This window comes from Hippocampus guttulatus, chromosome 8, assembly GCF_054856545.1.
Source record: "Hippocampus guttulatus isolate MCC_2025c chromosome 8, RoL_Hgut_1.0, whole genome shotgun sequence".
NCBI classification, from domain to species: domain Eukaryota; kingdom Metazoa; phylum Chordata; class Actinopteri; order Syngnathiformes; family Syngnathidae; genus Hippocampus; species Hippocampus guttulatus.
Genome location: NC_141268.1, coordinates 11,427,354 through 11,445,347, shown reverse-complemented (window position 1 = coordinate 11,445,347; position 17,994 = coordinate 11,427,354). Strand labels below are relative to the sequence as shown.

At 42.5% G+C, this 17,994-nt stretch overlaps 2 protein-coding genes across 9 annotated transcripts in view; one reads left to right on the top strand and one right to left on the bottom strand.

The window, feature by feature from the left end:
* The window catches only part of megf6b (multiple EGF-like-domains 6b), a 52,529-nt gene extending 46,295 nt beyond the window's left edge, over window positions 1-6,234 (top strand). Inside the window, exons 27-38 of the mRNA XM_086118913.1 lie at window positions 1,004-1,132; window positions 1,205-1,333; window positions 1,931-2,059; window positions 2,134-2,265; window positions 2,441-2,569; window positions 2,654-2,782; window positions 3,241-3,369; window positions 3,455-3,583; window positions 4,587-4,715; window positions 4,793-4,921; window positions 5,155-5,283; window positions 5,364-6,234. Coding sequence (XP_085975039.1) covers window positions 1,004-1,132; window positions 1,205-1,333; window positions 1,931-2,059; window positions 2,134-2,265; window positions 2,441-2,569; window positions 2,654-2,782; window positions 3,241-3,369; window positions 3,455-3,583; window positions 4,587-4,715; window positions 4,793-4,921; window positions 5,155-5,283; window positions 5,364-5,422 — 1,481 coding nt within the window. The 3' untranslated portion in view covers window positions 5,423-6,234. The remainder of the gene's footprint in view (window positions 1-1,003; window positions 1,133-1,204; window positions 1,334-1,930; window positions 2,060-2,133; window positions 2,266-2,440; window positions 2,570-2,653; window positions 2,783-3,240; window positions 3,370-3,454; window positions 3,584-4,586; window positions 4,716-4,792; window positions 4,922-5,154; window positions 5,284-5,363) is intronic.
* A 162-nt stretch (window positions 6,235-6,396) lies between these two features.
* kcnab2a (potassium voltage-gated channel subfamily A regulatory beta subunit 2a) overlaps window positions 6,397-17,994 on the bottom strand; it is a 73,618-nt gene continuing 62,020 nt past the window's right edge. For 5 of the 8 annotated variants that reach the window (XM_086116873.1, XM_086116878.1, XM_086116874.1 and 2 more), the window contains 9 exons: window positions 17,882-17,926; window positions 17,699-17,742; window positions 16,603-16,689; window positions 15,272-15,357; window positions 15,055-15,175; window positions 14,890-14,984; window positions 13,505-13,625; window positions 11,065-11,153; window positions 6,397-10,877 (listed from right to left, as the gene is read on the bottom strand). In XM_086116873.1, coding sequence (XP_085972999.1) covers window positions 10,758-10,877; window positions 11,065-11,153; window positions 13,505-13,625; window positions 14,890-14,984; window positions 15,055-15,175; window positions 15,272-15,357; window positions 16,603-16,689; window positions 17,699-17,742; window positions 17,882-17,926 — 808 coding nt within the window. In that variant the 3' untranslated portion in view covers window positions 6,397-10,757. The remainder of the gene's footprint in view (window positions 10,878-11,064; window positions 11,154-13,504; window positions 13,626-14,889; window positions 14,985-15,054; window positions 15,176-15,271; window positions 15,358-16,602; window positions 16,690-17,698; window positions 17,743-17,881; window positions 17,927-17,994) is intronic. The other 3 variants (XM_086116877.1, XM_086116879.1, XM_086116872.1) reach the window with 1 other exon arrangement.

Below are 17,994 nucleotides of genomic sequence, written 5' to 3'. Positions count from 1 at the left end.
CGACTGAATAAACTGTAGACGCCCAACAAGTGTGGCTGTGCTCCACAACAACCGCCAGAACCTCCTCTGGCTCAGCTCATTACTTTGCTCTGTGTGTGTTCTAGCGCAGTTAAATTTTATGAGCAGTTGTTACTTATTAAACTTTTTTAATAACAGTTGCTACTTATTTAACTGTCACGTCAGCAATATATAATGGAAATTCCCATTCTGACGTTAAAGAAAAACAAATCCACTGAACCTAACCTTTAATTTCTAAATATAATTCTTAAATAATTACTTGCATCTCAAACTAAAAGAAGTTTTGCATTTAAAGTAAGAATTTGTTTTTAAAAAATAGTAAAAATAACTTAAAATCCTTAATGAAATAAAAATACTGTAAATAAATGACTAAAAAAACAAATCTAACTGAAACTAATGAGATTAATTATACATACAATAATTACATGTTAACACTTTAATAAAAACTAAAAAGTTGAAAAGGTAAAAATAAAAAAAATCTAAAGAATATAATGATAATACAGTTGCAAGAAAAATCGATATTCATTAAAACAGTAGGGGGCACATGAATTAATAAAATTAAAAAATACAAGTGAAAATTATTAGAATTTAAAAAATCAATCTCAAAAGGATCTGAAAAAATATAAATTAAATTGACAAATAAAAAGAGATTCTAAACAATGATGTCAGGTAACCTTGTAGATCAGTACTAAATAGAAATAATAATAACTAAATAAAAATGACATCCTACTTATCAGTTCTTAAAGGTTGTTCTGTATATCAGCATATATTTTTCTCATATTTAAGTATATCCTTAGCTTACATCCAAAGCTTGTGTGTGATCTACGTGTTCTGTGTACCATGTCCTCAATTTCCGTCCAAGTGAAAGTTCCTATCTGGTAACATTTTAGAGCCGTCAGCAAGAACCCGATAAACTCTGCACGTCTCCTGCCGTCCGTGTTTTGTCATCGATGACTTGTGTATTATGTATTTTTTCCCGCCACAGAGTGCGTGGATGGACGCTTCGGGGCCGACTGCCAGCGCGAGTGCGAGTGTGACAATGGCGGCCGGTGTGACAGACGGACGGGACGCTGCAGCTGCGCCGGCGGCTGGACGGGGGAACGCTGCCACCAACGTGAGCGTCCGAGCCACGCTTTTCTTTGTGTGTCTGTTGTGTGTCTTATGTGACTTTCACTTGCACGTGCAGCGTGTGAGCCGGGCACGTTTGGGCTCGGGTGCGAGGGGAGGTGTCAGTGTGTGCGCGGGGTGTCGTGCCACCACATCACGGGCGACTGTCAGTGCCCGCCCGGCTGGAGAGGAAAACACTGTGACAAAGGTACTCCAAAGAAAGATGTCTTTTGTTTTCTGGTTTTAAATTATGAAGAAAATATTTTTGTATTCATAAAAACGAGGAAAAATGTGCATTTTCAGTTGTGGCTTTAATTGTAAAATAAATTCATTTAAACATTAATATGCATAACAATGACGAACCTCGTAATTATTAATTTTTTTATTTTTAATGTGATTGTTTTTTTTAAACTAATTAGAATCAAGGAAAATTAGAAGGGCGTTTATTTTAAAATGGAAATAAATCTAAAGGAAAATTGCTATGTTTTTCAATGGGTGGGGGGGCCCAATAGGCTATTGAATAGACGCACCTGAAAACCTGGACTCACCCCCACTCACCCATTTTAAATAGCACAGCCACCTTTGCAGATGCATATATGCTTATCTTATATTTTATACTTTATATTTCACTCTGTATTGGGTACAATTCATTTTAAATTAATTTTTGTGCATGCAAATACTTTTTGTTTTTCTACTTTCTTCCATTGAAAAACTTGCTGCTGTAGATTGCGAATTTCTCCATTGTGAGACAAATAAAGGTTTTTATTATCTTCTTATCTTATGTGATTAACTTGCTTGTTTGCAGCCTGTCTGCCAGGTTCTTTCGGGCCGGGCTGCATGCGGCGCTGCGACTGTTCTCCAGGCACTTCCTGCCACCACGTGTCGGGAGAGTGCGGCTGCCCCGCCGGACTCACTGGCAACGGCTGCGAGCACGGTGAGTTTTCATCATTGCCTGGAGGCTGCACTGCAGACGTTCACGGCAACCTGTGGCTTTCATTCTGATGCCAGCTTGCCTCCCTGGAACGTTTGGCCCCGACTGCAATGAGGTTTGCCAGTGCTCCCAAACCAACCAACTGTGCCACCCGGTGTCTGGATCGTGCTACTGCGCCCCGGGCTTCTCCGGACCCAAATGTGATCAAAGTAAATATCATGAAAAATCAGTCACCTCACTGACATCAAAGCATAACACAGTGTTCACTCGACCTTCAAATGACCTGAATTTTCTTCTTAATCTTGACTTGTGACCAAACACGACGGTGGCAGCAAACTTCACAACAAGCAAGCGTTTGGCAGATCAATTATTTTGTGTGTTCAGCATGTGGAATGGGTCATTATGGTCCAAACTGCGAGCGGGAGTGCGACTGTGAAAACGGTGCCGTGTGCATCCCTTCCACCGGTGCCTGCCAATGTTCGCCAGGCTTTATCGGCGCTCGTTGCAACATCAGTGAGTCCTGAAAGAACAAAACAACAATAATACTACAACAGGTGTTTGAAGATGAAGACGGTTTTATGGTTCTCGTAATGACAGCGTGTCCCGACGGCCGCTACGGAGTCGACTGCGCTCAGGTGGCCCTCTGTGCAGTCGGAACCCGGAACCACCCGGTGACTGGTCGCTGCGTGTGCCCGCCTGGATGGAGAGGAGAGCACTGTACACACAGTGAGTCACCCCTCACACGCCATACAGTACATATTATATATAATATATGGCTAGCTAACTAGCTAGATAGATGGGTAGATTTATCTATGCATCCATCTATCCATCTATACACACGAGTGGCACGGTGGTTGACTGGTTAGCACGTCCGCCTGACAGTACACAGAGGTCACAATCACACAAAAGGATAATTTAGAGTGGTCCATTAGCCTACCATGCATGTTTTTGGAATGTGGGAGGAAACCGGAATACCCGGAGAAAATCCACACGGACATGGGGAGAACATGCGAACTCCACACAGGAAGGCCGGAGCCGGAATTGAACCCTTCACCTCTGCACTGTGAGGCAGTTGCCCACCGTGTTGCACAAAAACAATGAATCAAAAAAGCTCTTTCCATATACCTGTACTTAATAATGTCATTGACAATATGTGAACGCGTGTGTGTTTTTTTGCAAGTCAGGTTGTCTTCCAGGCTGGTTTGGCTCGGGCTGCATGAAGCGTTGCAACTGCAGCAACGGGGCCGCGTGCAACCCGGAGACAGGCAGGTGCACGTGCGGTCTGGGATGGAGAGGACGACACTGCGACGCCGGTAACACGTCGCACACTCCCAAACCATCCGGAGGGAGCGTCACTTGACAGCCGCTCTTCTTCTTTTTCATCTTCTTGCGTCCTAGCATGCCCGGCAGGTACGTTTGGCGCTGACTGTCAGCTGATGTGCGAGTGCCAAAATAACAGCACGTGCGACAGAATGAGCGGCACTTGTCACTGTGCGCCAGGATACTACGGACATGCGTGTGAACACGGTGAGAAAACTACACTATATTACACTACTTGTTACCGCAGGTCCTGCCTGGTCCATATTAGGGTAGGAAATAACAATGCTCACCTATTTACAGATTTATTGTTCAAGATTTATATCCATCCATTATTTTATGGTTACAATATTTTTTCAATGCATTTTACAAGGGCGCCAATACAGACTGATTTTCGCTGTTTGCGGTCAGTCCACCAGGGGTCAGTATGATACAGACATATACAAAGAAGAATTTCAAAACTAAAGTAAGCTTTCAGCACTATTACGGTCGTCATTTTTCGCAAAGGATAAAGACTATATACACACAACACAAATGGTGGAGCAACACTTGTAGACACACAAAACAATAATGAAAGGCATATATTCTTTGTCCTCAGTGAAAAATTACCAGTATTACAGCAGCGTACTGCGTCACTTGCAGTATGCATGACATTTACAGTTTTGTTTCGTACTGCCCCCGGGTGGCCAAGTTACATACACCAGAAGGCAATGAACTAATCATAAAGCACAAATTGTTAAATTCTTTACGTTTTTCTGTTATGCTGTTAGCCCCCCCAAAAACTAACATGCAGAGATACGCAAATGCTTGTTAGATTTTTTCTCCTCTGCACCCCTTGCGATCGTCTTGGGACCGGTCCGCGAGCTACGTGTTGATCGCGATCGACGTAATGGGCACCCCTGATTTAAATAATGTTTTGCAGTTCCATTTCCTGTCCGATGATTATCATCACATTTCTTACGCTTTTACTCCTACACCAAACGAACAAACAAACAAAAAAAACAGCCAAAGAGAAAAGCGTGGACATCATCTTTTCAACGTTTGTTTGAGGCTTAATTTGACAGAAAATTTCAATTGAACTCCAAACTGTTCCACGTTTTAGGGTGCTTGTCTAATCACAACATTTTGTTGTTAAACGACAGCTTTACAGTCATGTCATGTCATTACACAACGTGGTAAAAATGAGGCTTATTATTGACGTCGCTTTCCTCAGCGTGTCCATCCGGTCTGTACGGGAGGCTGTGTCAGCTGAAGTGCGACTGTGCGGCCGGAGCCTCCTGCCACCCTGCGACCGGTCAGTGCATTTGTCCAGCCGGGCGTCAAGGCGCTCGCTGCCAAAAAGGTGAGTCATCATCACACAAACGCAACCTAAGAGCTGCCCCCTTGTGGCTCATTGACATCGCGATTGTTTGTGGTCAGTGTGTGAAGAAGGCACATACGGGCACGGCTGCGCTCGCGTGTGTGACTGCGAGCTCGATGCGCCGTGCGATCCCATCACAGGAAGATGTCTCTGCGAGCCCGGAAGAACCGGACCCAGATGTGACCTCGGTGAGATCGCATTTGTTTGAGTCCCTGACAACCTTTTCGATATACTTTCAGTGTTTATTTTGGGCACATTTAACAAAACAAAAATAAAGTTGAAGTTTATTCAACCTCGCAGTCTTCGATTTTAGTAAATTTACATACTGTGGATGTTGCAACACAGGTTTGTATGCACAGGAAGCAAATGTTGGCTCGTCTTCCATGACGTACATGTTGAAAGAGTTTTGAACTTGTGACAGAATGCCGAGAGGATCGCTTCGGTCCCGACTGCACGCAGAGTTGCCAATGCCAGCACGACGCTCGCTGCAACCCCCGCAATGGCCGCTGCAGCTGCACGCACATGCGGATCGGATTCTCTTGTCAGGAAGGTGAGCTCCATTCTTGGAAGTTAATTTTCTTCAAATATGATCGACTTCTCGATCTATACTTCATTCTGTGTGTGTTTTAGGAGGGCCGCCACAACTCGCTCCGGGGAACAGCACGGGAAGCTCGGAAAACTCGTTATAGCGCCCCCCTGTGCACGTTTGGTGGCTTGCTGGATGAACAATTCCAAGAGACTGATGAGATTCCACTCTGGGACCCGAGCTTTAACAAGTGGGGGGGCGACAAAACCAAAAAGGTATCTTTTGACTGCACATTGGTATTTTGTGTTTTAATATTTTGCCTTTGAAATACCTTTTGCAGCTTTTGTACTGTATATAGAATAATTGCTCTTTTTTATATTGTAATGTGCTGCCATCTTTTGTCCTTTTTGACACTTACCAGGCAACTTTTCACCTCCAACATAAACTGTTGACGATGTTTCAATCACTAAAATTTATACTTTTTTTTTACATGTAATTTTGTTGGTATTAAAGGAATATTGAGGCCATGCTAAGGAAATGGACAAAAGACATTCTGAAGTCTAAATATATTTTTGACCAAAATATTTTTTTCATCAAAGAAAACGAATAAAAGTTCCATTTGAGTCATGTCATGAGAATAAAAACCACTCATGAAAAGTCATTAAGGAAATACTCTTACAACAATTGTATTTTTCACAATGTGGTCCTGATGTGAAAATAGCATATTTATTTTAGAAAATAAATACGATTGAAAAACATGTTTTTTTTCCAAAAAAGGAATTGCAAAGATGTCCCATTAGGAGAGAAAAGTTGTAAAATGTTTTTGTGTAAAATGTATCACAATCAAGTTGTATTTTTCATTAAAATATGCGAAGGTTACAAGTGAATGTATTAAAACAATTGAGATTACAGTAAAAATCGGTGTGTTCTTCATATAAATTATGAGAATGTCATATTTTGTGAAAAATTATTGAGAATATTGTTGAATTTTTCAAGAAGTAAAAAAAAAAAAAAATCATGAAATGCTGAAAACCATGTTCCCTCCCCCAAAAAATCATTGTGAAATTTTTTTCTTTTTGAGACATTTACAGTTGTTATACTATTTAAATGGAGCAAAACCCCCAAAGATGAACACACTTTTTCCCCATTTGCCATTCTTTATTATTTTTTTAATGATGATGAAGCTGTACATCCTTTTCTAGAATTCAGATTCAAGCACAGTGCAGTTAGCAACGCCTGCAAAACAACATTAAAAAGAAAATTGAACAAAAATAAAGAAAAGGCAGAGGCGATCACTACTGGAATATAATGCATGTATAATATATACACGAGTCTCATTATGTACATGAGATCTTTGTCTCTCTCGGCCGTTTTCCTCCACAATCACAACACAACTGGTCAGTCTTATCGAGAGGAGGGGGAAAAACAACGCAGCCAAGATGATGAATCATGACGAATTGTTACAGGCGAAAACATAAAAATAGATTCTCTCCTTTTTTCCCGCTTGCATTGATGAAGTCAGTCACCTCCGCCATGAGGACAGTGATACATCTTTGTGCGATGGGACACTTAAAGCAACTGATTGAGCACACAGCCAACTAAGACCGCACCCATGCCCACACAAAATCATTACACAGTCTTCTTTTCTGCACAGACTCAATCGATGTCTTGACTGAGGCTCCACTTGTGCTTTCAAGCCAAGAAGGGCTCATGAACTTGGGGTTGCGGATCCATTTTAATTTTTGGGAGACCAGGGAGAGCGGAGGAGGGGGTGGTCAAGAGTCAAAACCTAAACCTATTAACATTGTGGTAATTCATGCTTTTTTTTGGTACTTAAGTTTGGTCAAGTGTAAAAGTGTATTTTGTTTCACAGCACTTTACAAGATGCCACTTCCATTTTCTCTGTTGAAAATGGGAACTAACTGAGAAGTGGCTACAAGCCATTCTACTTATACCACCATCTGTTCTGTGACATAATTTGCAATTGCGAATGGTGTTTAATTAAAATAAACTGTTGAAATTGTACTGAGCAGCCAAGACGAGGGACGTGTGTATCCCTTTCGAATTTCCTTTTACTGTTCTCAGGTCATCGTTGCATTTCCATCATCACTGGGATTATTGGAGGGATCTTTGGCTTGCACCCCCAAAATAACACACACACACACACACACACAGCACATGTCCAACGCCAACAAAAACACCTGCTTGCTTCCCTGAGCTGCTGACACAGAAAAAAAAAAGCCTTCATCCCTTCCTCATACAGACTGTTGCCTTAGCAACTTGTTTATGCCAAGGCCACGCTTGCAACTCAAAACTACATATGCATGGCAGGTCTTAAATGAACCCAATGAACCCCAGCAGCACACAAGCACAACCGTTTTTGTTCATTTTTCAAATAGAAAAATCCACAACGGTTCTAAATGTGTGTGTGTGTGGGATCTACAGGTGCAACAATTAATTTAATAATTTAGTAGTTGTAGTCCCTTAATTGAGTATTTCTGATAATGGGGTAATCATTTAGAGCATTATTTCACTTGACTCTAAATTAAGCATTTGCTTTTAATTTAGAATACAGTATATTGATCAACATTTTTGCTCATGTTCAAACCAGTCACTGAATCATAAATAATGTGTTTGTGCATGTTCTGCACTGTCAATATGAAATAATGTCATGTTTATTTTGGTATTGTTTTTTTCATAAAGGGATAGATCGACCAAATAGATTAATCAATGTTAGTTTCAGCCCTACTATGATTTGTATTCTGTGCACACCAAAAACATTGTGACAAGGGCGATGCAGCTGACGTGCCCCGCCCGTGGGACACGATAAGGCAAAACACTCAAGACAAAATCTCAGGCCAAGAAAACAAGAGCAAAGACTGCCGCTTCCTCTAGCTAATGCTAACACTAAAGACACACATGTGCAAACATCCTTTTACGGACAGGCCAATATGTTTGCTCTGTGGTAAAAACGTTAAAACTAAACACAAAAGCACATGAACACCCTTTAATGGAAAACTAGATCCTGATCCCTTTAGCTAAAAGTGCTAACGAGCGCTGATGGAGAACATGGGCGAAAATGGTCAAGTAACAAAAGCGAATGGCAAAGCTAGAGATCTAAATGCAGTAAAACCCTCTAATGGAGAACAAGTAGGGTTAAAAACTCAATGTTAGACCGAAAGACAGTAGCACATTAACCTGATTCGATGCTGAACAAGGGCTAATATTGTCACAGTTAATGGGGACAACCGTCAGTTTTTGAGCAGTTCCACACTTCCCTACAATACCTCGTGGCGATATGGGAAAAAATATTGTTTGTCGTATTTCAACGACATTTTACGAATATGCTCAAACGACTTTACCAGATATGTTCGAATGTCTTTTCAGTAGATTCGAACAACAAAGCGCAGTCCAAAATGTTTATGCCATATTGGCATTTCACGCTTCTGCAGATACACGTTAACACCCAGTGATGGCAAAAAGGAGACAAGATGGCTTCCTATTGACAAACTTCACACTTAAGACATGGGCACGTCAACGGAACCTGATGGCAACCACGAGCCAATATGGCTGCTTCTCTAGCTAACATTAAGGCTAACGTTAAAGCTAAAGTTAACGTTGAAGCGAATGTTAAAAACTAAGACATGTTAACACCGCATGATCGTGAACGCGAGCCAACATGTCCGCTTCACCCAGTTAACATTAAAGGTAAAGCTAGCTGCTTTCCTTGAGCTAAATGTTACAGCTAAAGCTAACGTTAAAGCTAAAGACACAGGCGTGTGAACTATGCGTACAAGGATAATAGGACAGGAGAGTGGAGCATCACAATTAAAGGGAAAAAAACCCCTGTTAAAAGTGGAGGATGCTAAATTGAACTATCAGGAGACCACTTCTTTATTTTCCTGTCTAGTGAATGTGCGGGGGCTGAGAATGCTGTAGGGTAGCGACACTGACCATACTAAAGTGCTGATTGTTGTCAAACAAAGACACAAATAAGACGAAGTGGAGGATTACGCGAGAACGCGTGTTCTTCACGCGTGACCATCAGCTCGCTGGGTGTGGCAGAATAACATCCGAGCACCCACGCCAGCGTGTGCTTATGTTTCTCACTCACTTTCCTATTGAATGTCTGATTCGCAAACCTCTCGAGAGACACCAGTTTTTTTCCTCTTTTTCTATATCCCTGGAAGTGTGAGCGAGGGATCCCCTGGTGGCCCTTTGGTGCGCCCACACTCATGCGCCAGGAGGGTTGAGGTTGAGGGAGGGGGGTCGGGGGCTGAGGGGCCCTCGCTCGGTTGAAGCTCAAGCAAACGGAGGATCAGGCAAAAAGGCGGGACACGCTGCTGTTACCGGGCGTTAAGAGCGGTAGTCTTTTTTACTGTACGGCTTGTTGCCCAGGATGCTGTCCACCTCGTGTGTGATGGATGAGGATAGCTTGGGGAGAACCTGTAGAGGAAGATGGAGGAAGAAGAGTTACTCCACCACCATGCACGCCAGCAGACATGAGGATCCAAGCACAACAGAGCCCTCTGATCACTTCAGATTTTGAAGTGAGTCAATATTATCTCCTTTGCTGATAGAGAAAGCAAGCAAAACCATGATTCCATGTGTGGACGGCAAGAAAACAAAAAGAACCAGGATGCGGGCACATTTTGCTGCAAAAGGTTGCATACGGCGTTTTTCAAATACTACAAGGGAACTGGGAGTAATCGTTTGAAGTTGGCAGCCGACTGCGAGAAGAGCTCTGCTTTTTTTTTCTTTCATTTTGCCATATGGTGTTTGTTATCCTTCGTGTGGACCCGTTGCGGACTGTTTTCAGTGTTTTGGCCACGACATTCATCGAAAGAGAAGAATCTGGGCTTGATGCTTGCGCCTTCTCGGGAGCATGCGTGTCCAAGCACTGATTTTGATTGGCAGGAACGTCGGCGATACATGACTGTCGCCCGCTGACAGCCCCGGGGCGCTTGTGTTTTTTGTGCCTGTCATGAACAGCATTTTTCACAGCCCAGTTTTGTGCAGCGGAGATGTAGGCGCTGTTGGGACAGTCTGCGTTGGTGCGGTTGGATGGTGCTTGGAAGTGAAGCAGAAAAACCTGCTGATTCCTGGCCTGATTTTAGTTCATAATGAGGTAGAATTCTTAAAATTTGTATGAAATTATTTTTCATGAAAACAAAACTTTTAGTCACTGAAAGCTGTCGAAATTTGACCTACTGATCAATTATTACCTCATATCTCGGAATCTAACCGGGCAAGTTCAGACTCATTTTGCTAAGGCGGGATCACATGTAAATATAAAAACAAGACTTACTGTATTTCCCCACACAGCAAAGAGCAAAAGAGTATAAAGAGAGCGTGTCTTTTTCAAGGAAAACTGCAGAGCCCTCTGGAAATGTGAGCGTAACATTTCAAAATGGGGACAACTCTCATGCTGCGTGTAAATGAGGAAGAGGATGTACCCCCCTCACGACCGACTGGAAACATCCATCGGGTGCATCTTCTCAGCAGGGGAGGGTGGTGTCCTTAAGCCTCAACCCCTGTGGCAAGTCACGCGTTCCTGTGTTGACCTTATTAGGAGGCGGCAGTGGCGCTGCGACCCAGTGGTGGGGTAGCAGAGCATGCTGCAGAAAAGCCACCCAGAGGCTCATGTGTTCCCAGGAAAGAGGCTGCACAAGCCTCCCGGACATTCACACGCACACATTTTTTTCATCCAAGGCACACACACACACACATTGACTTTCCTCCAACAAATTCACTTTTTTCTTTACCAGGACACACACACACACATCATCCACCCCTAAAACTCACCTGAATGGCTCCGATGTTCTCCATCAGTTGGTCGGCGTTGGATGCCCCTAAAAGGACAGAGCTCACCCCCTCATTACGTAGACACCATGCTGCAGGAGACCAGTGGACAGTGATGACACCGCTGACATACTGTACATGCAAACACCGTCACAAACAGCAACCTAGCGCTCGTTGCTAAACACGAGAGGTGGAATGGGCTATACCCGGGTTTACACAGAGATCGTTTTTTTTTTTTGTCATTGAATCCAACTTAAGATCTGTGGTCAACTTAATACATGTTCGACCATTTACATGCGTCACGATGACTACAGTATTCAAATGTTTCATAATGGCAACGAAGCCTTTCTTGAAAGTAAATATGTCCTCCCTGGTCATTTTCATCTCATGTTGTGAGCTATTTTGCATTTTGTTGCATTTTAGTTACATTCAGGACAAAGTTTATTGCTTTCCGACATCATCATACGTTCCATGTTCTCTGGTTGTTTCATTTGTGTTATCACTGACCTCTTCCACACACACAAAATCAGACATATGATACAAATGCTTTTTAAAGTCGAGTTGTGGAATCGATTTTCTGCCATGCACATATCGTCTCTTACGGGGCAGATAATTCACATTGGCAAAAGCAAGAGTTTTCAACAAAACAAAAACAAAAACGCCATCTTGCTTGAGTTCAAGTTGGTACTATGCGTACCTTTCATATTACACCTATCATGTACTGTTGTGCACCACATCAACACAACTCCTCGTCATGACCACGTTCTTTCTTTTAAATCAGGGGAACCGTGGCAATCTTTTCCAATACTGAACAAAAGCTAACAACAGAAATGATGTCATCTTCCCAAACTCTATTTCAACAGTGATGAATGACACGAAAAATGCAAGCAAGAGCTGACTTCGCAGTATAAAAAGCAGATATGAATCTGCACGCAAATTTACTGTACCATCAGGGCTTACCAGTTCCTTCAGCACCAAAGTATTATAGCCAATTTAATTTGAGAAGCTATGCTTAGTCACATTTACACTACCTCATTATTTTCTCATTTTTTTGTCTAGAACACATCTACACTTTCAATCTTAAGGCTCATGTGGAGTGAAAAAGACATTTTTAGTTCTAAGACAGGTGAAGTGTACAAAGCGAATCAATTTGCTCTCAAGCTATTTTAACACTTACGATTGGTTCGTAATTTGTCAAAATAACAGCAGGTAGAAACTAACCATCAATATCGATGTGTGAAAGCGCATGAAATTTACAATATTTGGACATATGCGGTTTCCACCCGACGCGAACAACTATTTACTGAGCAGCCAGGACAGTTTGTATGACATCAGTCACAATACATTTGTTCCATGGTTATCAACTTGCTCGTCTCTTCCATCACGGGCACCTTTCACACACACAAAACATGAAGAGAAATCCAAAGAACATCAACATCCATCCATCCACAAAAGAAAATACACTGACTTTTTTTTTAAGCCCATATGTCGCTGTTAGCCAGAGACGCTAAGAATCTTTGAGGATAAAGATGCAAAACTAAAATGGGGATTAAACATTCGTATTGATGGAGGAGGCCACTGAGTGTTGGAATTGAGGACGTGCAGCCCAAAGCAGCGGCGGGTGCAGGAAGTCATTGTTGTATAGTTTATATTCAATAGTGGAGTGTCACAGTGATGTATATGATCACCTGGAGGACATAAATCGTTGTGCGCTTCCCCGATAGGAGTGCTCGGAGGATTTATGGTAATTGGGAGAGACGAGAGCGTGCGTTAATGGGCCGTGAAAGCTAATCCATAAACGCCGTCTTCCTGCCAGCATGAAAAATCGACGCCGCGACAAGAGCGGAGAAGTCCATTGGTGACCAGTCGTGAAAAAGCTTTAACGGCTCTCGTAAGAGTGCCACGTGGTTTTGGCTTTTCATTGGTTTTTTTTTTGTTTTGTTTTGTTTTTTTCTTTTGCAGTCTCACTTTCTTGCGGAATCAATACGGATCCACTGGTGGGATTTATGTTTGGCACGCCATCATGCTGCTGACTCCACAAAACGCTAAATGCATGTTGAGACCAAGCAATACTGTGCGACTTTGCATATATTGTATATCTATATCTATATCTATATCTATATCTATATAGATACATAGATATATCTATATCTATATATCTTACGACACTTCTAATGCATTCAAAGGAATGTTCGAGATCTTTCATATGTTACCACTGATATCATATGTTACAATATGCATATCATGAACTCCCTTGTGGGATCTAATGATAGATGAACTACTGATTTTTGGTCTTGTGATGATGACACCTCACTTGGCCTGAACAAGCACACAGGGACACAAAAAAACAAAACAAAAACCGAAGCCGACCTCGGCCCCTCCGAGCCAGAGGGGACGGACAGACAGACAGAAAGAGAGAGAGCAGCAGAATGCATCTGCGTACCGATGGCGAGTTGGGGCAGAGTGCAGCCCAGCCGCTCCGCGATCGCCTGCAGCTCTTTCAACTTCGCCTGCTGACGACGACCCTCCTCGCTCAAGATCTTGTCCTTCAACCACTGGTAACCCTGTCGAAAACACAGCACACCTGCTCAAAAACATCGCCCTGCTCACACCGCGGCTGCCTCGCCTCCCGTGTCACCAGGGCTTGTTTTTAAACACGTGACTCTGTCTCGCCCTCCCTAAATCTCACTTGCTAATAACTTCAGTTGTGGTTTTGTTTTTTTTCAAACCCGCATCTTAGCTTCGAACCCGAACCCTTCTAACCACAAAAAGTAAAATATGTACCTAACCCAAACTTTAAACGCTAATCCCGGTTCACTACTTGAAGCCAACGCTTATTTTCATCCTGAATTCGCAACCCCAACCTCCAACACTACGCTTGACTTGAAAACCAAAGCCGATTCCCATCACTCTTTCTATTGTCAAAACGTAACTCTGGAGTCAAACCATACTGCGAATGCCTTCAACTCAACTCAAACTTGACCCTAAGCCTCACGTGAAATTCTCAACCTGACTCAAAGGTTGAATGGAGGAACTCGGACGTATTCTTGTTGAAGATGTTTCACCTTTCATCCAAAAGGTTTATTCAGTCCTAATTTGAGTGTGGATTGAAACCAAAAGAAGCCCTTTGAATTCAAAATGTCTTTGACAAACAAGTTTACTTGTTTCAACTCAACTATTGCCTGAACCTGACTACTAAATAAATAACTTGACCCCCTTCTTGAAAACCCTGAGCCGGACTACTGATACCGATTCTAACTCTGATGTCGAAACCTAACAAGAAAATCTTGGGCTCACCTTGACTTAACTCTGTCAACTGTAAACCTTGTTTAGAACCTCGAACCTGGCGGATGAACGCTAATCCTGGTGTGAAATGACTTCCAATCCTAACTCTAGCATGGACCCCAACTTCCGACTCTTCCGACTGTCAAAGCCTTCCACGAATCTCAAACCAAGTCCAACCAAAAACCCTTTCACATGCTTTTATCTGCCAACCCTAATCTTGAGACCTTGAAGGGAGGAAAAAAATGATCAACAACCAATGCAAAGAGACACAATTCAAATCAATACACCAACACAAACATTCACTTAGCCGAGCATGGAAGATGCACATTCCACAAAAGAAATGAAACTGCACAACATCGAAATGCGGAGTGAGTGACAGTCACTGGGGGGAACCTTGCCACAAAGGACGCACCGCTGCATTGTACTCATGTGACGAGACAATGAACGAACAAACTGTCATGGACCAACGACGACATCCAGAGAGGGAACCACGCCAGGAGGTGGACACCAGCACAGCAAAACGGACGAGACGGACGTGACTACCTTCAGAGAGGCCCGAGAGTATGGGGGCACCCTTCCGTCATATTTCCCTGAGATGATCCCGCAGGCCAGCGGCGACCACGTCATGGCCCCCACACCTGCACGACAAGAGAACCTCATCATCGTGACGAGACGCGGAACTTTTTGTCTTGACTCTTTGGCTCTCACCTATTTTATGGAAAAGTTCAGGTAGCTGCACCTCCACCTTCTCTCGCTGAAACATGTGATACTCGGCCTGCTCGCAAATGGGAGGGATCTGATTGAATTGTCGTGCCACAGAATATGCTTCCTTCGAGGGGGGGTGGGGGGGGGAAACAACAACAACAAATAAACAAGATGAAGTCGGCTTCCACAAACTTGCAGTCTTGAGCGCTATGAATCCCACCATGATCTCCATGGGGCTCCAGCGGGACGTCCCCCAGTACATGGCCATGCCTTGATTTATCACATGGGTCATTGCTCGAACTGTTTCTGCACAGAAGAGACGTGGTGACATTAGCGTCTGTCAAGCCCTTACACAAATTCCAAATTAGATTCAACTCAGTTTAATAAAACCGTCAAAACAATTCATTCAAGATTGGAAGGCTTGTGAACAATAGTCTTTCTTTTCTAGGCTGTGTCAAATTTCCAACATATCCCCCCTCCCCCCCTCCTTTATGGGGTTTCTAAAGGTGGAAAAGAATTGCAAAACCTTACAAAAAAGTTGCCATATTAAAAAAAAAAAAGAGAATCATAAAACCTTCACGAAACGTTTTTAATTCTTTCAAGGTCAATATAAAAAAGCTAGCATTCCTCCCCACCCAACAAGTGTGAAATTACACAGCCAAGTCTTTAGTTATTTGCTGATTTCTGAAAATTGATTTAATAGAGACTTCTGTGTTTGTCTAGGTTGGGGGTCGGCAACCCTGTGGCTCCAGAGCGGCATGCGGCTCTTTAGCGCCGCCCTAGCGGCTCCCTGGAGCTTTTTCAAAAATGTTTGAAAATGGAAAAAGATAGGAGAGGGAAATATATATATATATTTTTAATATGATTTCTGTAAGAGGACAAACATGACACAAACATTCTTAACGTTTTCCAATGCTTTAAAATGTGTTGAATAAATATTAAATGTCAACATTTCTGTCAACGAGGATTTGCGTCATAGCCTGCGACACACATTTCGATTAGCAGGACGGGATGCCAGGCTGTCGTGAAAAAACAAAACAAAAAACCAGCATTTCATGTACAATTCACCGAGGGTACTGGCAAATAATGTGGATGGCAGAGAGAAGCAGTTTTTTTTTTGGTTTATAACTGACAAAGACTAAGACACATTATTTTATGAAGTCCTATTTCTCTTATGGCGTTGAACTTCACTGGTGATTTCTGACTCGAATCTCCACAGAGTCGTGGAAGTCTGGTGAAGCACCGAAGCGGAGGCAGACACGACGTCCCCTGACTGAACTCATTACCAAAGAGAAACTCTTGACAGGAGCAGATGGAGAGCGAGCGACCATCTGAGCCCCCAAGCCGCCCTCACACACAAACAAGCATTCTGCACTTTGCCATTTCAAAAAGGTCTCCGGCCACGACAGCCTCAAAAGCAGCAAGATAACATGCCCCATCATAAAAATGGATCTTTTAACTTTTTGGACAAGTTTGAGACCTACTCCATCAAAAAGAGTCATTGAGATTGTGATTTATAAGGTTCACTGAGAGAAAGTCTACTGGCCTTACCTTCCATCGGCGTGTTGGGGTCCGGTCTGTTTGCAAATACGACGTCAACGTAGTCTAACTGTAGTCGCTCCAGAGAAGCTTTTAAACCTGCAAATCAGAAGGAGTAATGCAGCTTGACACAAACCACTTGCTTTTAGCACAATGTTTTTTTTTTTAAGCATTTCTTCTTGAGGAGAAACTAAGAGACAAACGTAAGTCAAATAGTTACGAAACTCAAATTGTTGTCGTCATTAAAAAAAAAAAAAACACCTTAATTGAATGTTCTATTTTGAAAAGCAATATGCCGACGATCTCAACTGTTTAAACACAAGTGAAATCTACTTCAAAACAAAAAAATAAAAATAAAAATATGAATTTATGCGATAACTGAGCGTGGCTACTTGTCACCGTGTAATTTTACGCCACCGTGCCTTTTGTAACCTCAAAAAGCTTGTAACGTATTTTTCGGATTATACGTCGCTCCGGATTATAAATTACACCAGCCAAAAAATGCATAATTACGACGGAAAAAACATATAAATCGCATTTTTGGGGGAAATTTATTTGATAAAATCCAACACCAAAAACATACATGTCATCTTGAAAGGCAATTTAGAATAAAAATAAAATAGAGAACAACAGGCTGAATAAGTGTACGGTATACTAACGTTTCATGACTGACATGCCTGGTAATGTCAGTAACGACGTGACATATTAAGAGTTATTCAGATAACTCTAGCATAAAGAACAAGTTTACCAAACTATCAGTTTCACTCCAAATCACTAAATCCAATGAAATCTTCATCCTCTGTGTCACTTTTAAACAACTCCCCCAACTTGGGAGGTAGACGCTTCCTCTTCTACGTCGCTTACGTCAGACTCATCGTCGATTTATCAACACAGGCCGAGAGTGCCCTCTTGTGGTTTAATGTGAAAATAACACGTGAAATTACATAATCATGTGTTAATAATTTCGCACATAAGTCGCTCCAGAGTATAAGTCGCACCCCCGGCCAAACTGAAAAAAACCTGCGACTTATTGTCTGGAAAATACGGTACTTTATTCTGGGACCGTCCTCAACTGAGGACACCCTGTATATTAGAAGTCAGCACTCACCTTCTATAATATGTTTCCGAGATAAACCTCTTTCAGTTTCGGCTCTGCACAGAGAGATACACAAGCATGGTGTCATCCAGTATCACGAAATGTGATCCAACAGTGAAAGACAACAACGTGAATGAGACATTCCCCCACTATCAGGAGCATCGGTGACAAACTAAAGATGCTTTCTCAACTTACTTTCCTCCCCAAAAGATCTTCGTTGTGATCACAAGACTGGAGCGTCTGCAAAGCGGAGAATGAAAGCGCATGTGTTACATCACCAAAGGTTACAGCCTGCTCCGCGCGAGTGG